The 25,341-nt window shown below is 42.1% G+C and overlaps 1 protein-coding gene and 1 pseudogene across 3 annotated transcripts in view; both read left to right on the forward strand.

Moving 5' to 3' along the window:
- The first annotated feature begins 2,157 nt into the window (after window positions 1-2,157).
- TCP11L1 (t-complex 11 like 1) overlaps window positions 2,158-25,341 on the forward strand; it is a 36,001-nt gene continuing 12,817 nt past the window's right edge. For 2 of the 3 annotated variants that reach the window (XM_068988222.1, XM_068988224.1), the window contains exons 1-7: window positions 3,847-3,877; window positions 4,106-4,170; window positions 5,065-5,251; window positions 16,256-16,388; window positions 17,567-17,687; window positions 18,419-18,639; window positions 22,387-22,523. In XM_068988222.1, the coding sequence (XP_068844323.1) occupies window positions 5,089-5,251; window positions 16,256-16,388; window positions 17,567-17,687; window positions 18,419-18,639; window positions 22,387-22,523 (775 nt within the window). In that variant the 5' untranslated portion in view covers window positions 3,847-3,877; window positions 4,106-4,170; window positions 5,065-5,088. Of the gene's footprint in view, window positions 2,201-3,846; window positions 3,878-4,105; window positions 4,171-5,064; window positions 5,252-16,255; window positions 16,389-17,566; window positions 17,688-18,418; window positions 18,640-22,386; window positions 22,524-25,341 lie in introns of those variants that run through there. The other variant, XM_068988223.1, reaches the window with a different exon arrangement.
- On the forward strand, window positions 18,766-18,858 carry LOC138093339 (U6 spliceosomal RNA; annotated as a pseudogene).

The following is a 25,341-nucleotide window of genomic DNA, read 5'->3' on the forward strand; positions in this document are numbered from 1 at the left end:
CCGAGCAACAGTGTGTGTACTTCCTGATTTGCAACCATTATTTTGCACATAATGGAATAAACATCATTATTTGGCAACAAAACTAATACCTCTCCTTCAGGGGAAGACAGAACTTTCTAGTTATATTCATGGTCCTAGAAGAAGCAGCATTCTAATACAATGTTAATTTGATGGACAATCTAGTAAAACCAGTTTACCTCAAATGTCATAAGCGTAAAGTTTTAAGAAAATTGGTCATGTTTATGGCAAGCACTGTCAAAGAGTTTTAAACGATAGGTCTGGTGCTCCCTGAATGCCTTGGACAGCCTTGTTGCAGCACCAGAGTGTCAGTTGTTTGCTGCTTGCTCTTATTCACGCATCCATGATGCTCTCTAGGGAGCCCATCCCCACTTAAAACACCTGACGTCTAGGTGACTGTGAGCTTCCCCCCCACTCTAGCTCAGTAAGCCCTGATCTAAAGGGCTTCCCTAGTGGCTCAGCTGGTAAAGAATCTGCCTGCAATGTGGGGGACCTGGGTTTGATCCCTGGGTTGGGAAGATCCCCTGGAGAAGGGAACAGCTAATCTAGAGACTATGGGATATTGGAAGGACTGATGCTGAAGTTCCAATACTTTGGCCACCTGATGCGAAGAGCTGACTCATTGGAAAAGACCCTGATGCTGGGAAAGACTGAAGGCAAAAGGAGAAGGGGTGGCAGAGGATGCGATGGTTATATAGCATTGCCAACTAATGGACATGAGTTGAGCAAACTCTGGGAGATAGTGGAGGACAGAGAGGCCTGGCATGCTGCTGTCCAAAGGGTCATAAAGAGTCACCTTAGCAACTGAACAATACCAAAAAGTATATTCATCTAGACTCTGAAGTGAGAACTGAATTTTCTTCCTAAATCTTAGTTCCAGTTAATATCTTATGGCATCCCCCTCCCCCTCAAAGTGAATCCTTTTCTGAGAACTGTGTGTTTCAGGAACAATTCTTACTTTAATGTGCTAGTTAATGATTGGCTTAAGGGTGTTGAATTATTGCACACAGTCTTCAATACTTCAGGAATAACTGCCCATGTGTGATCTATTTAGAAGTGGCGTTTGAAAGCAACTCCTGATTCCACTCCATCTTGTTTTGTTCTAGTTATTTAACAAGTTTATAGGCTGCAGGTAAGAGGCTTGATTGTTACCTTCATTTTAAGGCACACATGTTTGATGTTCATTCTTAAAGCATTTTACAAAAGAACAGATAAAAGTTACGGAACTTTTGAAGATTAGACCCCCCACAACTATTTCTATTCGTGTACTTTGCTGTCTTACTATACAGGCTGAGAAAAGCATGGTTTTCTTGGATCAGCAACTGTTCAGGGCTGCGACAGCCACGGCCCGTGTACCTGGGACAAAGGGGAAGGAGGCTTCAGAACAAGCTTGTCTTAACACGGTGTTTCCTTTCTAGAATACAGATGGCACATAAAATGCTGAGTGCTGTGTTTCTGAGCTCTTTAAACAGAGTTGAACCCTCGTGAGAAATCTTTGCCTCCTTGCCTTCCATCTTTTCAGGGAGAGGGTCTAGCTCTTCCTGTCGACAAAGTGTAGCGGCCGCTTAGATAAAAGAGATGACTCAAACCAAATCGAATCTGTGCCGTTAAAATGAAACTTGGCCATCCAGGTGGTGGGCATGACTTTTTTTTAACAACCAAAAAGGAGGGGAGGGGAACAAATAACGTGGCTATAAACCATGGTGTAATATTTAAATTTGAAAACCAGGGCGGGGAAGGCTTTGCGCCGAAACAGCCAATCCTTTCGCTTTCCTCGACTGCCTCCGCACCGCCTCCCCCGCAGCCCGTCTTTCCGTACAGAAATATGGCGCCGCCCTCCGTGGGGCGGGGGCCTCCCGGCCCCGAGTCACAGCCCACTGAGCCCCCGCAACTGGCACCCGGCCGCGCCTCCCGCCTTTCCGTAAGGGAACATGGCGACGCTCTACGTGGGGCAGACGCCTCCCGGCTGAGAGCTTCCTCCCGCTACCCGACACTGAGGAGCCGCCGCGCTGGCCGCTACCCACCCGAGCCCGGCGGGGAGGACCGCTCGCAGCGCAGCGAGGGATGCGGCCTCCGAGGGGCAGAGGCTGAACTGGCCCTGCCCGCCGCGCATCCTCCCCGCCTCCGCCGCCGCCAGATCCCCGGCGGAGCGGCAGGAGGGAAGACGCCCACTCCGCAGCAGGTGAGGGAAGCGGATGCGCGGGCTGGCAGCCCTGCGGAGTCCGCACGCCAGGGACGAGGTCGAGATTGCAGGCGCTGCTTCGCCGTTTTCCGTCGATCGGGGCCCAGTGATGTCGAGTGGAGGAGGGGAAGAGGCAGACGCAGCGGGCAGGTTGAGGCTTAGCGCGGCCTTTGTCCCGCCCCTCGAGGCCACCCTCCGGGCGCGCCTCGCCAGCTCCCGGCCCGGCCACTCCCTCCCCGGCGCAAACAGTTGTTTACAACGGAATCCGGACGCTGGGCGTGCGTGACGCCGAGGGCTGGGGAAAGGGTTTCTCCCCGGCGTTGGACGGAGCTCCTTGCTGTTGCTGAAAGACCCTTTCTCCTGGAGAGCAGCTTGGGCTCGGCGTGAGGCTCAGACAGTCTTCACGGCAAGTGCGAGGATCTTCCTACCCTCGGTTCCCTTTTTAGGCATGGCAGGAGTTGGGGATTGTTGAATGAATGAGCACACTGCATGCAGTTAAATGGTTCCTCGCTGCATCCTATATAGCCCTGTAATTATAGTTACCATTTTTGGAAGCCGGTTGTGCACCAGCTGTCGTTATGCTCGTCCTGTCACAGGCACTTCCCCCAAACCCAGGAGGTAGGTAGCTGCGTTTTACAGATGAGGAAACGGAAGTTAACACAGCTAGTAAAGAGCCAGAATTGGAACCCAGGTATGTCTGAGACTAACGCCCAGCCCTCCCGCATAAACTGACTTTAAATAGATGACACAGCTATCGATAAATACTTAGTGGATATCTGTTCGGGGCATATACTTATATGTGTGGAGCATATGTGGGGAATGTGGTCGGTCTGGCCTGTAAGAAGTTAAAAATATAGGTGAAGAGTTTTTTCTTTTTTTTTTATTGAGAAGAACTAGCAATTTTACTATGTAACCCTAACTCATCGCTCCTTTGTCACCTGCTGCTTGTTCTGCGTATTTTCGTTTGCCTTTGCTCCTGCCCTTTAAGTGAAACGCGCCCCCCCACTTTCACCTTCTCTTCCTCCAGATGTTTTGTGTTTGATTTTTTTTTTTTTGGCTGCACCTGCATGGCTTTTTAGTTCCCCAACAAAGGCCCCTTGCAATGGAAGTGCCTAGTTCTTAACCACTGGACTGCCAGGGAATTCCCTCCAAATGTTTTTTAATTGAATGAAATACCTACTCTCTTCAAAAAGACAGGCTCAAATATCACCTTTTCTGGAAGGTTATCCCAACCTGCTTCCGGGAAGAATTAGTTTCTCCTGCTTAGTGATTTCATAATGCCATTAAGGCTTAAGTTTAACTGTATTTCCTTGTAAGAATGTCTCTCTCCCCCTCTCGACCATGCCTTTTCATCGTTCTATTCCTATTTAAATTAGCATATTTTGAGTTGGCTTTAAGGCAATGATGAATGCCAGATGACTAACATCCATCCCTACAGGCGTTCAGAGAAAGGAACAAACACTGGTGAGGTTGGGCAAGTGACCTGGGAAGGGATAGATCTTGAACCAAATCTTAAAAGGATGGGTTAGTTTACTAAACTGAATATTAAAGACCTGGAAATCCTGCTTTTTCTCCTTATTGCACAGAATGATCTACTTCATCCTCAGCTCATTCCCAACATGTGAAGAGGATAAAATCAGAAGTGTTTTTGTTTGTCCCTTCTCATAGGAGATGCTGGTAATGTTACCTTTTGGTTCTTGGAACATTTCCAGAGCCAGACAGGATTTAGGACAGAGGAGATGGGTGTCTGGAGTGGGATGCTGGAAGGTTAAAAAGGAATGACATTAAAGCAACCTTCGTATTAATAATACAGGCCTGAAAATGTCAGTTCCAGTAACTTCATTTTGTTTAATGGGCTTATCTGATATGCAGATAATTATATCAAGTGATTCTTCTAATGTGCAGAAAGGAGTCTGCCAAACCTCCTGAAAATGGTCAACATTTCTTTTGATCCTTGGATTACCTTCCAGGTGTGTAATAAAGTCTAATTAGTGCTTATGAAAATATTTTGTGGTCTTCAAGTGCCACTAGTACAAATGCTAATTATTTTCAGTGTTATAAATGCAGAAAACATTGTGTCTTTCTTTTCCTTTACTAGGAAGCCCATTAGGAATAAAGAACTCAACAAAAAAAATTAGGGGAAGAAAACATTTATAGTAAATAAGGCCTTTATTTTAGGCCTTTATTAACTAGCCCAAACCCACATGTTAAGTGTTAGACCTCTTCTAACCAGCACCTAAGTCAGTTAACACCCCCCCAACCATATACATTATGGTGGTTTGCAACTTCCTACTTTACTCACCATCTTTTCCTGCTGACTCGCAAGGGATTGATAAAAATATTTTCCCCACACATTTTTCTTAAATGCTTCATGAGATTCTGCCTTCTATTTGTCATCCCTGGTGCTTATCCACATAATAGGATTGGGAACCAAGTTCTCAGTCCAGTGTATATTTACCTTGAACTCTGATGAAAAGCATTATTTCCAGAGTCTTCCTTTCAGCTCTCAGGAATGAAAGAATTTAAGAATTAAATCACTGTTTGATTAAAATACAAGCAGGCAGTTTATAGTGTTAAGGCCATGTTCTCGTGACATGGTACTCAGATTGGGACAAAATATTCGAACTTGTTACTCTGTGAAGTATAGGTCCATGAATTTGATAGTTACAAGTGTCATTTTACAGGTGATCTGTTTAATCATGGAAGTAGAATATTATAGTGGGATAAGAATAAGATCTTAGCAAGCCCATTTATTTTACAGGTGATAAATCTGAAACCCAAAGAGATTAAATCATTTGCTTAGAGTCACACTGCCAGTTAGTGTCAGAGCAAGAACATTTTGGTTCATTTTTTTTTTCCTCTAGGAAAGTGAATGAACTTAATTGAGAATGTCTGAAAACCTTGACAAGTCCAATATAAACGAAGCAGGAAAATCAAAATCAAGTGATTCTGAGCAAGGCCTTGAAGATGCTGTGGGAGGTTGTGATGAAGCTTTACAGAAAAATATAAAGTCGGGCTCTCCAAGCACCCAAAGAGTGCAAAGACCTCACTGTAAGCACATTTGACTTTGGTTAGAAGCATTATCTTCATTGTTTTTGGATGATATTTTTATTATCCTTGCTTGTACATGTGGCCCTGAGCTAGGTTCTAATAGTATGATAGAGTTGCCAATAGTTAGCATTTAAGTATAGCAACCGTTTTACAACTAACAGCCCAGTCACTTATGGATTTCAATTGTATGATAAACTCACATTTTAGAATAATGTTCAGAATATTGCTATTTTCCTCCAGCCTCAGTGACATTCCAATTTGTCTGAAATGCTCTGAGAAACAGGGTGGAGTGAAAATTGCAGCTTTAATTAAGAGACTTTTGAAAGGCTCTAGCCAGGTCTGTGCTTGTGCAGGTTTGAAAAAAAGAGTTTTTGACTGTGAGTTCACCACAACCTAACTTCACTGCCTGGGGGCATCGTTCCCACAAGGATGAGGGGATTCAGTGTACTAACTGTGTGTGGTGAAGTCACTTCAGATCCCTGGCAGGAAGCAGGCCTTGCCAATGAGAGGATGGCAATTTCCGCAAGTATGCCCAGCACATGCTCCAAGTCATGTCTTTTATTAGCAATACTCAGGGTTTTTGAAGTGAGTCCAAAAATGAAAGTTTTAAGAGGAACTGTCATGGTCTAAGAATGTCAGTGTTGATGTTATCTCTTTAAAGTACGACTGATCGGTAATCCTTCATGTTTGCAAAAAGTACAGACATTTGGGAGTTTAAGGTATGTTTTTATTAAAATGGTAAAAGCCCCTCCCAGGTAATTTATTAGTCAACATGCTATTCTTAAAGCAGACATTGGGGGACCCCATTTTATTGTAATTTATCATCGAATAGATTTTGATAAATATACTACTAGGTCACATTGTATTCAGGGAATAAAACATGCTGTTAATAACATTCTAACATGGTTGTATTACACCTTGTCTCCAATGTGTAGTTAGAAAGCTTCATCTGTTTTCTCATTTTTAAAAGGAAAATATGCTTATCTCTTAGGGTCATTGTAAAGACTAAATGAATTCATATAAAGTTCTTACAACAGTGTCTTCATATAATAAATGCTCAATAAACACTAGTTGTTAGTACTACTGCTGCTAACATACTGCATTTATTTATTTATTATTAAATTTCTTTTTGGCCATGTCATGTGACTTGTGGGACCTTAGTCCCCCAGCCAGGGACCTGACACCCTTGGCAGTGAAAGTGCAGAGCCTCACCACTGGACCACCAGGAAAATTCCCTCATCTGTTGCATTTTAAGATACCCAGGAGATGGCTGTAATATGGATGGCCAGTATGGTCGTTTTATCACTTACAGTTTCTGGTAAAGAAGTACCTTTGGATTAGAATCTTTAGTTCTTTGATTAATGGCCTTGCCTTTGGCATCCTGTCAGTCTGATGGCATGATTCCAAATTAATGTCAAGCCAGCACTACACTAGATTAGTTGACATTGTATGTAGTTATGTCCTTAAGGCAGCTTATCCTGAGACCTATGATCAAGTGTTGGGGAATCCAGGAAGAGTCAAAAAGGTGTATCAACATGTCTGTGTATATATATTTTTCTAGGAAGGTCAGAAAAGTTTTCATTAAATTCTCACAGTTCCATATCAAAATGAGGTTTAAAATCAATGACTGACTATATTGTTTCTGGATTTCTTGCCCTTTTTTCCTTGTAATAATAGGTAGGAATAGGGCTATGGACTCCAGTGGTAAAACTGCGACCCCGGAGTTTGGGTACCAGGTCAGGAGGCATCACTGCTTGCAGAGAGCATAAAAAAGAATTTATAAAATATGAAATCAGTTATCTGCAGACATTTCTCCCAAACTGTGTAAATGAATAGCTAATGAATTTAAAGTAACTCTAAAATCACATCTTTGTTGTTCAGTGGCTCAATCATGACCAACTCTGCGACCCCATGGACTGCAGCACGCCAGGCTTCCCAGTCCTTCACCATCTCATGGAGCTTACTCAAATTCATGTCCATTGAGTCAGTGATGCCATCCAACCATCTCGTCCTCTGTCATTCCCATCTCCTCCTGCCTTCAGTCTTTTCCTGCATCACATCTGGGGTTCTGCAAATTAAAAGCAAAAAGATGGGCTTTAGACTTGCAAAGTAAAATACAGAGTAATGTTTGAATGATAGAAATACTGTTGGTAACTGTGATGCTGTAATTTATAATGGGAAATATATGTTTGGTTCTCATCCAGTTTCTGGCTCAGAACTTCTGAACTACTGGAATCTCCTGAGTGGTGAGAGCTAGAAAGATGTCTTTTGTTAGGCTGATGAGGCACAGCCTCACCTAAGGGGACTCAATCTTGAGATTAGAGGGTTGGAACTTTCAATCCTACCCATCCCTCCCTCCCACCTCTGGGGAGGAGGGAGGATCTGGAGGTTGTCCAGTTGCCAGTGGCCATTTATTTAATCAAGTTTGCCTATGTAGTGAAGCCGAGAGAAAACCCCAGAAGGATGGGGTTCAGAGAGCTTCTGGGTTAGTGAGGCCATGGAGGCCCTGGGGGAGTGGCGCCCTGCTGTGCCTTGCCCTGCGCTTCTCTTCTGTTTGGCTGTTTCTGAGTTACATCCTTTTATAATAAACCAGTAATCTAGTACGTAAAATGTTTCTTTGAGTTCTGTGAGCTGTTCCAGCAAATTAATCGAATAAAAGGGGGTGAGGGGTTGTTGGAACTTCCCATACACAGCCAGTCTGTCAGAAGCACAGGTGACACCCTGGACTTGGGGACTGTCCTCTGAAAGTAAGGGTGAGGAGGCGGGGGCCGGGGCAGAGTCTTGTGGGACTGTGTCCTTAACCTGTGGAATCTGATACTATCTCCAAGCAGGTAGTGTCAGAACTGCAGCACACTTGTCTGGTATCCGAGAATTGCTTGGTGGTGTGGGGAGAAAACCCTCACCCGCTTGCCCTGCACGTATAACGTTTAATAGCTGACACAGAATATAAAAAAGGAAAAATGGCTGGCCTTGTCAGAATTGGTTGGCACTGATCCGAGGTGGTTATTTGATTCTAAAAGAATTAATTCTTTAAACATAGAGATCCTTAGAATGAGGATCAGTCAACTGTAACTTAATGTTTCCCATAAGTTTCTTTACTTCTAAATACTTTATTTTTGTGTATGTGTGGGAAAAGGGAGGATTTATTATTTGCAGCAGGTAAAGAGAACACCAGGGATCTTTTCCAAAGCAATGTCTCCCTCAACAGCAAAACTGGGGACGTTTTAAGCCAAGGGTACCTCGTATGCATGAAGGGGCTTGACCAGAGACTTCTGCGTGGAACTGGGATAAAGGCTGCCAGAGCTGAAGCTCTTGATGATTGACGTCAGGAGGGTCAGAAAAGGTCACCATGGTGACATTCCTTCAGTTCTGACCAGACTTCCATCTCAGCAGGTAGTTACCCTCCTCCACCTGTGTTGGGGCCCAGAACTCAAAGATATCACATATTGGATCATAATGTTTATCTTACAGAATTACTGAGATCTGTTCAAGGGCAAGGCTTAAATCACAAAGTGGCTTAGGTCAAAATGGCTTCTTACATCAAGAAAATCATGCTTGATTCTTTTTCTCTGGGGACCACCTACCCTATCTGCTTACAGTACTTTTGTTGTTATGGCTGTTAAGTCACTGAATCATGACTCTTTTGTGATCCCTTAGACTATAGCCCACCAAGTTCCTCTGTCCATGACATTTCCCAGGCAAGAATACTGGAGTGGGTTCCCATTCCCTTCTCCAGGGGATCTTCCCAACCCAGGGATTGAACCCAGGTCTCCTGCCTTGTAGGCAGATTCTTTACCATCTGAACCACCAGGGAAGCCCTAGTGTGGTTTGCCGTTTCCTTCTCTAAGAGATCTTCTTGACACAGGGATCGAACCTGCATCTCCTGCATTGATAGGCAGATTCTTTACTGCTGAGCCACTAGGGAAGCCCTGCAGTACTGTGTGACTTTGCAAATATCCTGTTTCTGCTTAAACTTCAACTCACTAATTTTAGCCTTTACCAGTGGATCTTTTCTGCACCAGTATTACCCTTTTATTCTAATGGTGATTTTTTGAAAATTGAAGTATAGTTGATTTATTAATACAATACTATGTTAGTTTCAGGTGTCCAGCTAGTGATTCAGTTATATATATATATATATATGTTTCAGGTTATTTTCCTTGATAGTTATTACAGAGTATTAAGTATAGTTCCCTGTGCTAAATAGTGAATCCTTGTTGCTTGTATAGTAGTTTGTATCTGTTAATTCCATATGTGTTTTACGTTAATCGCTTCAGTTGTGTCCGACTCTTTGCAACCCCATGGACTGTAGCTCCACCAGGCTCCTCTGTCCATGGAATTCTCCAGGCAAGAATACTGGAGTGGGTTCCCATTCCCTTCTCCAGGGGATCTTCCTGACCCAGGAACTGAACCCAAGTCTCCCACATTGCAGGTAGATTCTTTACCATCTGAGCCATACTCCTAATTTATCCTAATTAGGAGTTAATTCCATACTCCTAATTTATCCCATCCCCCTGCTTCCCTTTTGGTAACCATAAGTTTGTTTTTCTGATTCACTGAGTCTATTTTGTATACAGATTCATTTGTATTATTATTTTATTTTTGTTTTTTTTGGAAGTTTTTTTCCTTCTTTAATTCACAAAGCACCTTCTGCTCCAAAGTTTAATCACCTAGTTGATCAGTAAAACATGCCATATTCAGATGAAAAAAATCAATTGTCATTCCAGTTACTATTTCCCACTTAGCACTTTAGTTTATTAAATCAGATCCTGGTGAGATTTATTAGATAAAGGGATGACACAGAGTTCTGTGTTTCTAAAATGCATGACCAGCCTGAGCTGTGGTGAGTCTGTGCTGTGCCCAGTCGCTCAGTCGTGTCTGACTCTTTTGTGACTGCACAGACTGTAGCCCACCAGCCTCCTCCGTCCATGGGGATTCTCCAGGCAAGAATGCTGGAGTGGATTGCCATACCCCATCTAGGGGATCTTCCCAACCCACGGATGGAACCCAGGTCTCCTGTGTTGCAGGCGGAGATTCTTTACTGTCTGAACCACCGGAGAAGCCCAAGAATACTGGAGTGGGCAGCCCATCCCTTCTCCAGGGGAACTTCCCAACCCAGGAATCGAACTGGGGTCTCAGGCATTGCAGGTGGATTCTTTACCAGCTGAGCTGCCACGGAAGCCCTACAGTGTCTGAATATTCAGTTAATCAGTCAGTGTTGATTGAGTGCACACTGTGTAGCAGGAATCCAGCAGTCAGAGAGGCACACGCGTTCTCCGTCCTCCTGGAGCTTGCAGTCTCGTGAGGAAGATACGGTCACAAGCACAGTGCAATACATTTGATGGATAGGCTTTACTTTTGCTTCACCATGTTCACTCTACAGTAGCTGTTTGGGTGACATTTGCCCCTGCCATCAGTAAACATCCATTTACACGTGTGTGATTGGAAGCATCTCTGCAGAGTGTATTGACTTCTCAGCTCCTAGAACGTCTTTAGTAAAGAAAGGTAGAGAGTATGACCATGTGAATTAGACCTTCTTTTTGTTTTTGGAATCTGTTCATCAACCTCTGAAAGGGCATGATTAACATTATGTGGTTCTTAGCTTCTCTAACAGGGCATCAGTGTGCAAACGCTGTAACAGGTTAGTGAGAGCTTTAGTGTTATGCCACATAGTAAAATAAATTGTAGGATGAAGTACATGTAACCTTACCATTCTTTATGGCTCTTGTTACAACTCAGGTCCTCTTCACAAATGGAGGGGAAGCTGGGTGATTCAACAGATTGTGTCTTTATAAGGTGTCGTTTATGAAATTGGTTAACTCTCAAAACAAAAGTAAAAACAAAAAAACACAACAAACCCACCCCACAACCCTATGATTAGCATGCAGTGAATAATTCCTATACAGGTGGATCTGTAATATACCCTGCATCTCTCTTGATCAAGCACCCTCCATTAATCAGTCTAATTTTTAAGTAGCCTTTACCTTGGACAGGTCCTGAAAACTTTCTTCTTCCTGGTTGTCTCATGGTCTCAGCACTTGGTACAAGCTGTTTTGTCCCACATACGCCCGAAACAGTGAAGACACCCTTGCCTGTAACTGGAAAGAGTCTTTCCTAGAACCTCCTCCAGTCTTCTTATCTTCTTTTTCCATATTAGGAAACAGTGAGCCTTAAACATTTAAGTGACTTGTTCAAGGCTTACACTCTGCACACTCTGGAGAGAGCTGAATTCCTGACTTGCTCTGTCCACTGCATTTCATGACCAGGTAGTGTATTAACTGTCTTATTATCAATTACCCAAATGCCTAAAATTGTTGAAAAAATATATAATAAACTTATGAGAGAATGTGGTATGTTTCCATGATTTTCATAAATTTAAGATGGTTACTCATTTTAATATTTTTGCAAAACCAAGGTTTAAACAAAACTTGGAAGCCCTGGTGACAGTCTTTGAATTTCTTTGTAGACTTAAAAGAACTCAGTGGAGTTCTGATACTGAGTATGTCGCAGTGAAAGCTCCGTCTTCTGATTAAGTAGCAACAGAAAACACTATCCTGAAGAAATTTACTAACAATGTGGATGTGTGTATAAATATATATATATATATAGAGAGAGAGTGTGCGCGCATATCCCTACTGAGTGCCTTACAATTTTCAGTCAACTTTATTGAGGTATAATCTATATATAATAAAATTCACCAATGCTAAGTGGTGAGTTTTGATAATACATGTACAGTTTGTCACTACGACTACAATCATGAGCTGCTAGAATATTTCTATCACTTCTCAATATTCTCCTGCGTCCCTTTGCAGTGAATCTTCCCCCCTCCCCCAGTGCCAGCTCTTAGCAGCCCTAATCTGCTTTCTGTCACTATAATGTTGCCATTCTTATAGTTTCATAAAAACGGACTCTTCTGTACATAGCTTTTTGTATCTGACTCTCCCTGGGGGCAATACTTTTAAGACTTGTCCATGTTGTTGCATGTGTCAGTAGCTTGTTCCTTTTTTATTGCTGAGTAATATTCCACGGTGAGGTCATGCTACAATTGTTTATCCATTTTGCGGTTTATGGGCATTTTGATGGTTATGAGCTTTTGAGTACAGATCTTTAAATGGCCATAATGTTCTCCATTGTCTTGGGTTAACACCTACGAGCAAGGTTGCTAGATCAGGTGGTAAGTGTATGTTTTAGTTTATGAGAAACCAAGAGGCTCTTTTCCAAAGTGGCTGTATCATTTGGCATCCCTACCACATGAGAGTTCTAGTTATTCCACATCTGTGCCAACACTTGGTAAGATTAGTCTCTTTAATTTTGGTTCATCTAGTAGGTGTGTATAGTGGTATCTGTCTGGTTTTGATTTGCATTTCCCTTATGATTAATGATGATCGTAATGATGTTGACCATTCATGGTCTGATTTGCCATTTGTTTATCTGCTTTGTAGAAATGTTCAAATCTTTTGCCATTTGGTACTGGTGGTCTTCTATTCAGTTCAGTCGCTCAATCATGTCTGACTCTTTGTGACCCCATGAATTGCAGCACACCAGGCCTCCCTGTCCATCACCAACTCCCAGAGTTCACTCAGACTCACGTCCATCGAGTCAGTGATGCCATCCAGCCATCTCATCCTCTGTCGTCCCCTTCTCCTCCTGCCCCCAATCCCTCCCAGCATCAGGGTCTTTTCCAGTGAGTCAACTCTTCCCATGAGGTGGCCAAAGAATTGGAGTTGCAGCTTTAGCATCATTCCTTCCAAAGAACACCCAGGACTGATCTCCTTTAGAATGCACTGGTTGGATCTCCTTGCCGTCCAGGGGACTCTCAAGAGTCTTCTCCAACTCCACAGTTCAAACACATCAATTCTTCGGCGCTCAGCTTTCTTCACAGTCCAACTCTCACATCCATACATGACCACTGGAAAAACCATAGCCTTGACTAGACGGACCTTTGTTGGCAAAGTAATGTCTCTGCTTTTGAATATGCTATCTAGGTTGGTCATAACTTTCCTTCCAAGGAGTAAGTGTCTTTTAATTTCATGGCTGCAGTCACCATCTGCAGTGATTTTGGAGCCCCCCAAAATAAAGTCTGACAGTTTCCACTGTTTTCCCATCTATTTGCCATGAAGTGATGGGACTAGATGCCATAATCTTTGTTTTCTGAATGTTGAGCTTTAAGCCAACTTTTTCACTCTCCTCTTTCACTTTCATCAAGAGGCTTTTTAGTTCCTCTTTATTTTCTGCCATAAGGGTGGTGTCATCTGCCTATCTGAGGTTATTGCTATTTCTCCCAGCAATCTTGATTCCACCTTGTACTGCTTTATTTAGTTGTAAAAGTTCTTTATATATTCTGGATACAAGTCCTTTATCCAATATTTGTTTCATAAATATTTTCTTCCATCTGTGGCTTGCCTTTTCATTTTCTTAATATAGTCTTTCACAAAGCATAAGTTTTACCTTTTAAGTTTAATTTATAAATTTTTTTATTTTGTATTTTGAGCTTTTTGTATCTTATCCATTTGCCTATTCCAAGATGGCAAAGATTTTGGCCTGTAAAATTTTCTCCTAGAAGTTGTATAGTCTTAGTTTTTATGTTTAGCTCTGAAACTCATTTTGAGTTAGTTTTTATTTATCATTTGAGGTAAGGGTCAAGGGTCATTTTTTTACAGATAGATTTCTGATTGTTTCAGCACTATTTGATGAAAAAACTAATCTCCCCTTATTGACCGCAAATATACATATGTACTTCCCTGGTGGCTCAGATGGTAAAGAATCTGCCTGCAGTGCAGGAAACCTGGGTTCGATCTCTGGGTCCAGAAGATTCCCTGGAGAAGTGAATGGCTACCCACTCCAGTATTCTTGCCTGGAAAATCCCATGGACAGAGGAGCTTGGCTGGCTATAGTCCATGGGTGGCAAAAGAGTCAGATACAACTGAGGGAATAATACTTTCACTTTTCACTCATATGTATGTGTGTGTCCCAGTCTAGTTTGGGATCCTCTGCTCTCTTCAGTTCATCTGAATATCTTGTGTCATGCCAGACGCACACAATCTTTTTTGTTTTTTTCTTTAACGTCATGCGGCATGTGGCATTTTAGTTCCCCGACCAGGGCTGGAACCTGTTTCCCTGCAATGGAAGTCTGGAGTCCCAACCACTGGACCACAGGGAATTTACACACGCTGTGTTAATTATTATTGCTTTTCTTTAAATCAGTTAGTATAAGTCCTCCAAATTTCTTCTTTTCCAAAATAGTTTTGACCTGTCTAGGTCCTGTGCATTTCTATCCAAGTTTAAGAGTCCATTTGGCAATTTCAACAAAAACCTTGCTGGGATTTTGATTGGAATTTCATTTTATCAGTAGATCAATTTGGTAGAAATTGACAGCTAAGAAATACTGAGAATTGAAAAGATCTGTTGAGCCTTGATTTTGGATATTTATTGCATTTTACTAATATCCACAAACTCAATTTTATTTATTATTTTTATTAATATTCTCTGAAAATGCTGAAAAAAATTTTGTGAAGTTTTTCAACTTCCCCTTACATGACTAAAAAAAGATTTTTACCAGACAGGATATGACCAGCTCTTAGATTTGATTCCTTTTTCTGGTGAGCAAATGAAAAAAGGGAAAGAAGGGAGAAAATAACTTTTCAGTGACCTAGCAAGATCTTTACAGCTGTTAAACCATGTGTAAACCAGTGCCATTTTAAGCCCAGTTCTTATCACCATTGTGTAATATTAATATAATTATCCTCCAGGCCAGTGCTTTTCACAGTATGGTTTCTGAAATCATCAGTATCAGGTGGAATCTTCCAAGAAATGCAGTTCTCCAGCCCCGCCCCAGACAGGCTAAATCAGGAACCTGGAGGGGGGCCAGCACAAGCCCTCCCCCTGATTTTAAGTTAAAGACCTGCTGTCATGGGCTTTTTTTTTTAAAACAGCTTTATTAAGGTATAATGGATATACCAAAAACATGCATGTATTAATCATTGACTTTTTAAGCGTAGGAATTACCCTATATGAGGTTTTTTTTTTTTTTTTTTTTCTGGAAGATAAGTCTCAAACTTTATCAAAAGAAAGAGAAGAACAGAAACCCATTATGAGGGTATTGCCACAGGTGATACAGAAATAAAACTCACTGCTGCTAAGTCGCTTCAGTTGTGTCCGACTCTGTGTGACTCCACAGATCACCAGGCTCCCCTGTCCCTGGGATTCTTCAGGCAAGAACACTGGAGTGGGGTGCCATTGCCTTCTCCAAAAACTCACTGGACCTGCTAACAGTGGTAGAAAGGGAGAAATCAAACATAACTCTGAGGTTTTTGATTTGTTGGGCCTGCATTCTAGAAATTCTTATGTCACACGGCCTCTGATTTGTTCATCTGTCGATCTCTGAATTCTTATATTGCCCTAGAGAAGGCAATGGCAACCCACTCCAGTACTCTTGCCTGGAAAATTCCATGGATGGAGGAGCCTGGTAGGCTACATTTCATGGGGTCACAAAGAGTTGGACACGACTGAGCAACTTCACTTCACTTCATTCGTGGCACAGTGTTAATGATGGAGTGAAACGTGAACTGCTGATGGGAACCAAAGAGGAGATCTTAAATCTGGTGTCTTTTTTTTCTATTTAGGGTGGACAGGAGGCATAGGGATTAGAAAATAAATTCTCAGCTTGTTGGGAAAGTGATAATCAGTAACTTTAAAAAGTTTTTCTAAGTTTTCATTTATTGTAATCATTTGCCGTTGACCAGTTTTACCAAGAAAAAAAAAATGTTTTGAGTATTGTAAATGATCTCTGCTTTTAGGATTCTAGGTTCAAAGAAAAAAATGAGTATGAAATAGGTACAATTTTCTTGTTTGAAATTGCCAGAGTATTTTCATAAGTAGAGGCATAACTGAAATTAGTAGCTGTTAGCTGGCACAAGAAACACTGCCTTCTAAAACTAATAAAAAATTTTAGGGGAAAATCCTAATTGAGAGGAGCAAACCTTTTACACCAGACTTTTGTTACAGCTAGTCCTCCTCGATTTGTGACAGTAGAAGAACTTCTAGAGACAGCGAAAGGCGTCACTAACATGGCCCTAGCCCATGAGATTGTTATAAACGGAGACTTTCAGATTAAACCCGTTGAGCTGCCAGAAGACAGGTAAGGTGGTTACTGAGTTATCTTGTTTACCAGAACACTGCCATTTCCCAGTTCTGGAAATATTTTCTTCACTTGATGTATACATTCTAAAATATTTTTCCTTTTGTATGTTGCTAAAAAATATTCCTTATCCTTGGAGTTTCCAGAGTTTGAAAGTGTATCTCAGGACGACTGATCCTTGACAGTGTAAATAAAAGGTCTGGAAGTCTTGCGTGGAAGTCTTCCGTGTTAGCGTCTCCCCAGTCCCTAGCATTCAGCTGCCGCCTTTTGTGTGTTCCTAGCACTGTTTCCTTCATTTCTTCTTTGTAGCTGTCACATTGTGCTGTAGTTGTTGGTTCACTTTCATTCTTCACAGATTGTAAACTCCTCAGAGACAAGGACTATGCTTTGTTCTCTATCCCTACCTAGCACCTGGCCCATATTATATTGAATCTGAAAGTCAATTGACTGTAAGATACCCTGTTAAAAGATGGATTGTCGCAAAAAGGAAAAAACAGCATTTCCCATTATAATTGTGAAAGTACCATGGAACACTTGGGTTTCTGTTGACAGAACAGTGGCTGCCGAGTCAGCAAGCTACAGAGTCTCCCACGTGAGGCTTCTAAACAGGACTTGACAAATGTTTCTTGTATGTTCTGCAAGGATAGTGCTTTTTCATGTCCCTAGTGAAGAATTACTTGCTTTGCTCTCATGACATAAAGACTGGCTTTCCTGAAATGTTATATATAAGTTGTTATAATCTGGTACCTAATTAAACAGTTGTCCCATATGTCACATGAGAATAGGATAATTTTAGGAAAAAAACTTAAAGTCTTAAACTACTTAATCATAAACATCTTAGTAAATTTTCTGATATCAGGGAACTTAAATGAACAGATCTGAGGTTTCCAGTATTATTTTTATCATATGGAACTGGTATAGGCTGTTAATTGGACTAATACCACCTATCAAACTAGATGAAAGTTATTCTCTCCATTGAAAAAATACTTATTAAGAAAGGTACTTATTGAAATAAATCACCAACTAAAAATAAGGTATGTGATTGGTTTAAGTATGTCTGGGAACTCTTTCCTTCATCCAAATAATTAAAAAAATTTTCTCACTCTAAACCCATAGAATTTGTGCTTTTGAGAGTGATTTGAAACAATGATATTTGCTTTTTTTCCATTTGCTTCCAGCTTGGAGAAGAGAGTAAAGGATATTGTCCATAAAGCTTTTTGGGATTGCTTGAGTGTCCAGCTAAGTGAAGTCCCCCCAACGTATGACCGAGCCATCAAGCTTGTTGGTGAGATCAAAGAGGTGAGGCGAAGAGCAAGTCGTGGTGCTTTCCTGGTGTGTTAGGAGTTTTTAATCCCACCTCTCTGTGTTAGTGTACTGGAAGGTTTTAAAGAAATTGAAGGATGAAGATTTTAAATTGCTTGCTGAAATGTGAGTTCAGCGTATTTGCGGCTTACTGCCCTTTAAAAACTTTCAAACAAGCTATGATAACCTGAGGGCATTACTCTTATAAATGAAAAAAGGTTCAGATTTTTAAAAACAGAATTACTTAAAGAAAAAAAGTTATTTTATAAAATATGATTTATAAAAATCTTAACAGATATGAACACCTTCAATACATAAAGACCAAAAAAGTGACTCAGACTTTGGGATAAAGAAGGTATTAAGTGGAGGGTAGAACTGTTTTTGCAGTATTTTTAGCAACAGTTTCTCAAAGAAGTAATATGTCTGTGGAAATTACCATTTGCCATTGGCTCACAGACTCACATTAATTAATGTGGTTTTTTTTTTCACTTTTAACAGTTTTTTCTTCCTATGTCCAGTTGATTGCTTTCTTAGAGCTTAAATAGCTAGTCTAAATGATTTGTAAACATGTTTTCCTATAGATTTGTTGAATAAGAGGTTAAAATATGTGCACCATTGCACTAACAATTGGTAAGCCCTTTTTTGGATAATTGTAAATTCCTTCACATATCATAAAAAATGCCATCTGCCTAGGAAGCTTTGATTAGCGTGGCTGTGCTCTCTTGTAGACTCTCCTGTCCTTCTTGCTGCCTGGTCACACTAGACTGAGAATCCAGATAACAGAAGTCTTGGATCTCGATCTGATAAAGCAGGAGGCAGAGAACGGGGCCCTGGACATTTCCAAGCTGGCAGAATTCATTATTGGCATGATGGGGACATTGTGTGCACCTGTGCGAGATGAGGAAGTGAAGAAACTGAAGGACATTAAGGAGATAGTGCCCCTCTTCAGGTGGGTATTGTGTTCATCACCTTCAGGGGACCTAAAACACACGGCCTGTTTTCAGAGTCAGACTCCCTCAGGTGTAAGTATTCATGCCTTAAAAAAAAAAAAAGATTAAAAAGCAGACATTTTGTTGTGCTTATGTCAGCAGCGCATATCCTAAAATTGGAACAATACAGATCCCTTGGCAAGGATGACTTGCAAATCTGTGATGCGTTCCACATTTTTAAAAATAATGATTATAATGAAAGAAGCAAGGAGGGAGGGAAAAAAGGAAGTGAAGAGAAGGGGAAAGCTTGAAGGAAAAGAGGAAAAGACAGTGAACTTGAGACTCTGGGTGAGGTTACAGTGTGTATACTCTTTAAATGACCGAAGGCAAATCAAGGCAAAGACTGATCATTAGCATATATTTTTAAAAAGTTAAAATTTAAATCTGTTTTTTTACTAAAAGCAATATAAATCCAATAGAACAAAAAGACATGAAATATTTTTTAAAAATCAAACATTTTGTAAACTACAGAAAAGTAGAAGGAAAAAATTCACCCATAAAAGGCACAATCACTATTGTCATATTGATATATAAGTTTTTTTAGTTTTTTTTTGCCTCAGCATTTTATTTTGAAAAATTACGAGTCTACAGAAAAATTGCAAAAACAATATAATCAACACTCAAATAACGTTTATATAGATCCACCAGTTTTTAACATTTAGTCAATTTGCTTTATCATACATTGAGGATGTATGCATGTATGTATGTATTTTTCCATGAACTTTCTGATGGTTAATGCCAGATGTTATATTTCACCCTTAACTATTTCAGCAAATACTTCCTAAGATTGTGGATATTCTCTCACATGATCAGAATACAGCCAGGATATTTAAGAAATTTAACATTAAAATAATCCTATTAACTTTTAGTCCATATTAATTTCCTTTAGTCTTTTGACTGTATATTTCTAAATATATATAATTATAATTAAATTAATATAATTTTTATTCTAATATGGGCAGAGGATTGACATGATGCTGCCTGAGAATTTGACCTTTGGTTAAATTCTTAACTCTTTTCTGTAAACAGATATCAAAATGCTACTAGGCAACATTGCTTATGGGGAAAATAACTACTGACTGGTAAATTGCCTGTGGACAGAAAGGAATGATAATGAACTATAAATACTGGATGGGATACCATACTTGGTATTTCCTCAAGTGGGGAAACTCTTTTTGTTGTTGTTGTTGTTTGGGGTAACTTGTAACTGGACATTCCCCCCATAGACACCCTAGAAGGCATACCTTGGAGTTGTTATGAGCTTTAAAGCCGGGGGAGCTCCCACATTTCTGAGCTGTCTGCTCATGGTTGATACTGTAACTCTTCTTGCAAAGGAGTGCTTGGTGTCATCCTCTTGGCAAGCTGTGTGAATAGATGGTATCAGACTTGTGGTTTACAGTTGTCTTGTGAGTCTGTTGAGCTGAACCAAAGAAGACCTCCCAGTGGGCATTGCAAGCCTGCCTTTTTTTCGTTAGTATTACACCCTAATTATTTCATTTATTTTTTCATTGAAAGTGTCATTGAGATAATTGTATATTCACATGGAGTTGTAAGAAATAATACAATGCACTCTATCCCACCTCTCCCAAGGGTGACATTTCACAAAACTATCATCCTCAGTGTGTTGATCCTGATACAGTCCACTGATCTCATTGAGATGTATGTGTTTATGTATAGTAATTTTTATACAATTTTATCACCTGAGTTTGCATATCCACTACCACATTCAAGATACTAAATAGTTCTGACACTCGAAGGATCTCTTGCCTTGCCCTTTTATAACCAACTCATATCACTTGTTTAAACTCCTCAGAAGTATTTTCAGTGGCTGCAAAACATCCTTTTTCATAGATATTATTAACTGTTTCTCTGTTAAGATATACAATTAGATCTTGTATAGTTATTTTGTACTTAACCCTGTAGTGAAAACATCTCTGCACAAAACATTTTTCTGTATTTTAGGTTATTTCATAAAGATAGGTTCTTAAAATGACATTACTGTGTCAGAGGATGTGAACAGTTTTAAGACTCATTGCATGTTAGCAGGTTCCTTTTCAAAAGTTTTATAAGCAAAAAAAGTTTCATTTCTAGCTTTCTTGACATCATCATGCTATCAATATTCATTACCTAGAAAAATGCCCGGCATTGTAAGGTTACCTGAAGGTTTAGATAGAACATGTTTAAAAGACTGCCTTAAGATAGTTACTGATTTGTTCATTCATTCCACAAGCTCTTACTGAATACCTCTTATGTGTTAGGCTGGTGTTAGTAGAAATAAGATAGTCAGTAACAGCCCGTAATCTAGGCTTCCCTGGTGACTCAGATGTTAAAGAATCTTACCTGAAATTTAGGAGACCCAGGTTCAATCCCTGGGTCAGGAAGATCCCCTGGAGAAGGGAATGGCAACCCACTCCAGTATTCTTGCCTGGAGAATCCCATGGACAGACAAGCCTGGCGGGCTACAGTCCATGGGGTAGCAAAGAGTTGGACACGACTGAGCAACTCAACTTTCACTTTCAAGAGCCATAATCTAGCCAAGTTAAATGCGGAATTCCTTGGAAGAGAGTCCTCTGGGGAAGTAGCTTATAGCAAACTTATCCAAACTCAGATTCCTGCTGGAAGGAGAAGGGACTGGGGAAACTGGTTGTATACACCCTACCTGAAGGAGGCTGCAGTGGCTTGTAGCTGTGATGGAATGTGCGCCCGGGTTGCCAGATCTTTTGATTTTTCAAGAGATACTAGAAATCCGAACCTTTAAAAACACTGTGAGCACAAAACATGTTTGTGGGTCACTTCTAGCCAGTGGTCTGCCAGCTGGCACTTTCCAGTGGTCCTTGGGTTCCTCTAGGTGAGTGCAGGGGCCTGTTGGGAATGCTCAAAGAACAGGCACAAGGCCCTCCAGAAAGTGGGCTGCCGCGTGTACTTGGGAGTGGGACAGAGTGGTGGCGGGGAGGGGCCCCGAATTGTGCCTCAGGCTGTGTATCCTTTCCCATACGTGATCACCTTGTGTGTGGGTGAGTTTATTCTGTCATATGATGTCCTGTCAGCCCCAGAGGGCATCAGGAGATCCCAGGGATGTTTGATCTGACTCTTACCTCTGGGTAGGGCCCCACCTTCTGCAGGTGGGTCACGAGGCAGCCGTGCTGCAGGTGTGGGACAGGCATGCTCTGGAAGGCATCTTTGGTGTCATGTCAGTTTTGCCCATCGGGTGCTTTCAGAGCACAGACTCACAATTATGCTGCCAAAGCTGGAGCATAAAACCTGCCCTGGAACTCAGAGACTAGGGCAGGAGGAGGAAAGGAGAGAGTCAACTTTCTCTCCTAGGAAAGGAAATTAACCTGTAAGCTCGGAGACCCCATGGTGAGCTCTGTGCTCTTAACCTTGGTCTGGGGGGCTGGGGCCATTCTTCCTCTGCTGCCGTGAGGGCTGACCTGGAGCCAAGGAATGAGCTCTGGGCCAGACAGGCAGTGGGGAGAGTGATGTTTGCCTAGGGGCACGGGTGGGATCAGAGAGCAGCTTAGAAATTTGCAGTCCTTTCTTCTAAATTTGTTTTTCTTAATCTGCTTCCTCATGGCTTCTCCAACGTTTCTTGCCACCCTTTCCAGGATGAAAAAACTACCTCAAATCAGCTCACTTCATTTTTTTATTTTTTAACAGCAGTGTTTACTTTGCAAGTGCCTAGTGCTAAATCCTCTTATCTCTTCCAGGGCGATTTTTTCAGTGTTGGACCTAATGAAAGTGGACATGGCGAACTTTGCTGTCAGTAGCATTAGGCCGCATCTCATGCAGCAGTCGGTTGAATATGAAAGGAAGCAGTTTCAGGAGTTCTTGGAGAAGCAGCCAAGTATGTTTATGTTTTGTGGTGCCTATTTGTTGTCTGTGTGTTTTTCATTTTAGTCACTGTTGCTTGTTGCAAAATGATACTTTCAAAACAAAATGAAAATTTAATATGGGAATACGTGTGTGCATGCTAAGTCACTTCAGTCATATCCTACTCTTTGTGACCGTATGGACTGTAGCCTGCCAGGCTTCTCTGTCCATAGGATTCTTCAGGCAAGAATACTGAAGTGGGTTGCCATGCCCTCCTCCAGGGGATCTTCCAGACCCATGGATCAAACCAGCATCTCTTATGTCTCCTGCATTGGCAGGTGAGATCTTTACCATTGAGCCACCTGGGAAGCCCAGCATGGAAATACAGTAGTCTCATTTGAAGACAGAAAAGCAAGACGTTAGGCCTTGATAACTTAGTTGACAAGCATGAGAACTGTAAGTAGACAAGGAGAATAGAAATTTAAAAGAACAAGGAAATCCTAAATTAAATGAATTTTTAATGAAAACATCAGCTTGAGGTAAATTGTTTACTTGGCCTTGATTTTAAAAATGTGACAAACTTCTTAGGACTGTTTAGCTCACATTTCTTTTCTCTATGAGGTACATCAAGAAATTTCACTTTGTTGTGTGCGTAGACCTTCTGGTTTCATAATCAGAAAAGGTTTCATTGTTATGAATGTCTCAGATGACTGCTGGAAACGGTTAACTTCAGAGCCAAACTATGTTGATTTCTAGGGTCCTTTTTTTGGTCTCTGCCTTGGCAGCAGGTGGTCTCAGTGAATTGCAGTCTTTGGTTCCAATTTATTATGCATTCCTTTTAGCCTGTAAATTTGCTGGTCACAGATGAAAATGGCAGTCTCTGGATAGATTGTGTAGTCTGATCAAAGTCATTAATTCAGTGCCCCTGCTTTAATTTAATTTACTATGTACCAGCTTTGCCACTGGAGAAGGCAATAGCACCCTACTCCAGTACTCTTGCCTGGAGAATCCCATGGATGGAGGAGCCTGGTAGGCCGCAGTCCATGGGGGTCGCTAAGAGTCGGACACAACTGAGCGACTTCACTTTGACTTTTCACTTTCATGCATTGGAGGAGGAAATGGCAACCCATTCCAGTATTCTTGCCTAGAGAATCCCAGGGATCGGGGAGCCTGGTGGGCTGCCGTCTATGGGGTCGCACAGAGTCGGACACGACTGAAGCGACTTAGCAGCAGCAGCAACAGCAACTTTGCCACAGATGACCTCACAGTAAGCCTAGGAGGTAGGCACTATTTTTTAAACCAATTTTACAGATGTGGAAATAGGTTTTGAGGGATTTTTGACCATAACTGATGACCACAGGGATTTCCCTGGCGGTCCAGTGGTTAAGAATCTGCCTGTCAATACAGGGGACACAGGTTCAGTTCCCCATAAGGGGAAGATTCCACATACCATGGGGCAATTAAGCCCACTCACCACAACTTTTGAAGTCTGTGCTCCGCAACAAGAGAAGCCACCTCAGTGAGAGGCCCTCACGCTGCAACTAGAGAAAGCCTGCGAGTACAAAACTGACCCACTCAGCTCTTTTCCTCAACCAGTATTGTACTGCACCTCAGGAGACATCAGGGTTACAGTTTACAGGCTAAAGAGCCTTAGAGTAAGGGTCAGGTGCCAGCAGCCGGGGCCCAGGCCCTGAGCCGGCCAGAGTCACGCGCAGCATGAAAGCCGAGGCTTCCCAGAGCTGGTGGCCTATAGGATGCTGCCTCCAGAGGCTAAAGGGAGAGTGAGGCCCAGAACCGAGAGCTCGGCGTGATCAGCGTGTGGGCAGGACCAGAGGTGTGTCCGGCTGCAGCCGTGAAGAGTGGACTCCAGCCATGCCCTTGACTGCCCGTTTGGCGGTAAGGCGGCCTCCACTGATGGGGCTGCAGCCTGTTCGTGTCCTGTCAGACGGTTTTTTTTTTTGCTCCAACAATGTGGACAAAAGCTTCATCTTCTTGCTCTTGTGTCCCTCAGAATCCCTGGTACATTACTCAGCTTAGAGGAGTAGGAAAGCATGCCGGCAGATGTGAGACAACCAAGGTCCCCTCAGTGGGGTGGGGGAGTTTCCCCCAAATGCCACGCAGTATGTGCCAAACAGGTGACAGGACTTACCCCGGCAAGGCTGACCGTAAACCAGATTGATAGGAGGCTGAGATCTAGGCAAGGACAAGCCTCATTTTCAGTGTGGAGGGTACTTTACACTGGGAAACGCTAGCCAGCATCTCCCCCTATCTGTTCCTGGGCAGGAATTTTTGCGTCTCACTGAGCTGGACTTATCAGAGCTTCCAGCCACATGTCATGCATGAGTGCCCGGGGTGGGAGAGAAAAGAGCAAAAGTCTGAAGGTCTGAGGTGGCAAGACCAGGGTGCGTGCGCTGCGCCCACTGTCGTGGTCAGTCCTCACCGCCGCCTCCGAGGTGGCGCTGGTGCGCGCATGCTAAGTTGCTTGTCGTGTCAGACTCTGTGCGACCCTGTGGACTGTATTTTCCAGGCCAGAATACTAGAGTGGGTTGCCATGCCCTCTTCCAGGGATGCCATGCCCTTCCCGACCCAGGGGTTGAATCCGTGTCTCTTACGTCTCCTGCATTGGCAGGCAGGTTCTCTACCACTAACACCACCAGTGCCGGACCTTTCATTATGTTAAGAACCTTGACAGTCAGACAGAATATGATGAACCTAAGGTCACTCAACTGGTAATTGCCTGTCCTGTGATGTAAACCGAGGTCTGTTTGATGCCAAAGTCCATGTTCTGTGCTTTACCACACTTCCAGGATGATCTTCCCTAAAGTAATTCTGGGAAATGTCTCAGAGTGTTC

The sequence above is a fragment of the Capricornis sumatraensis genome, chromosome 16 (genome assembly GCF_032405125.1).
Source record: "Capricornis sumatraensis isolate serow.1 chromosome 16, serow.2, whole genome shotgun sequence".
NCBI classification, from domain to species: Eukaryota; Metazoa; Chordata; class Mammalia; order Artiodactyla; family Bovidae; genus Capricornis; species Capricornis sumatraensis.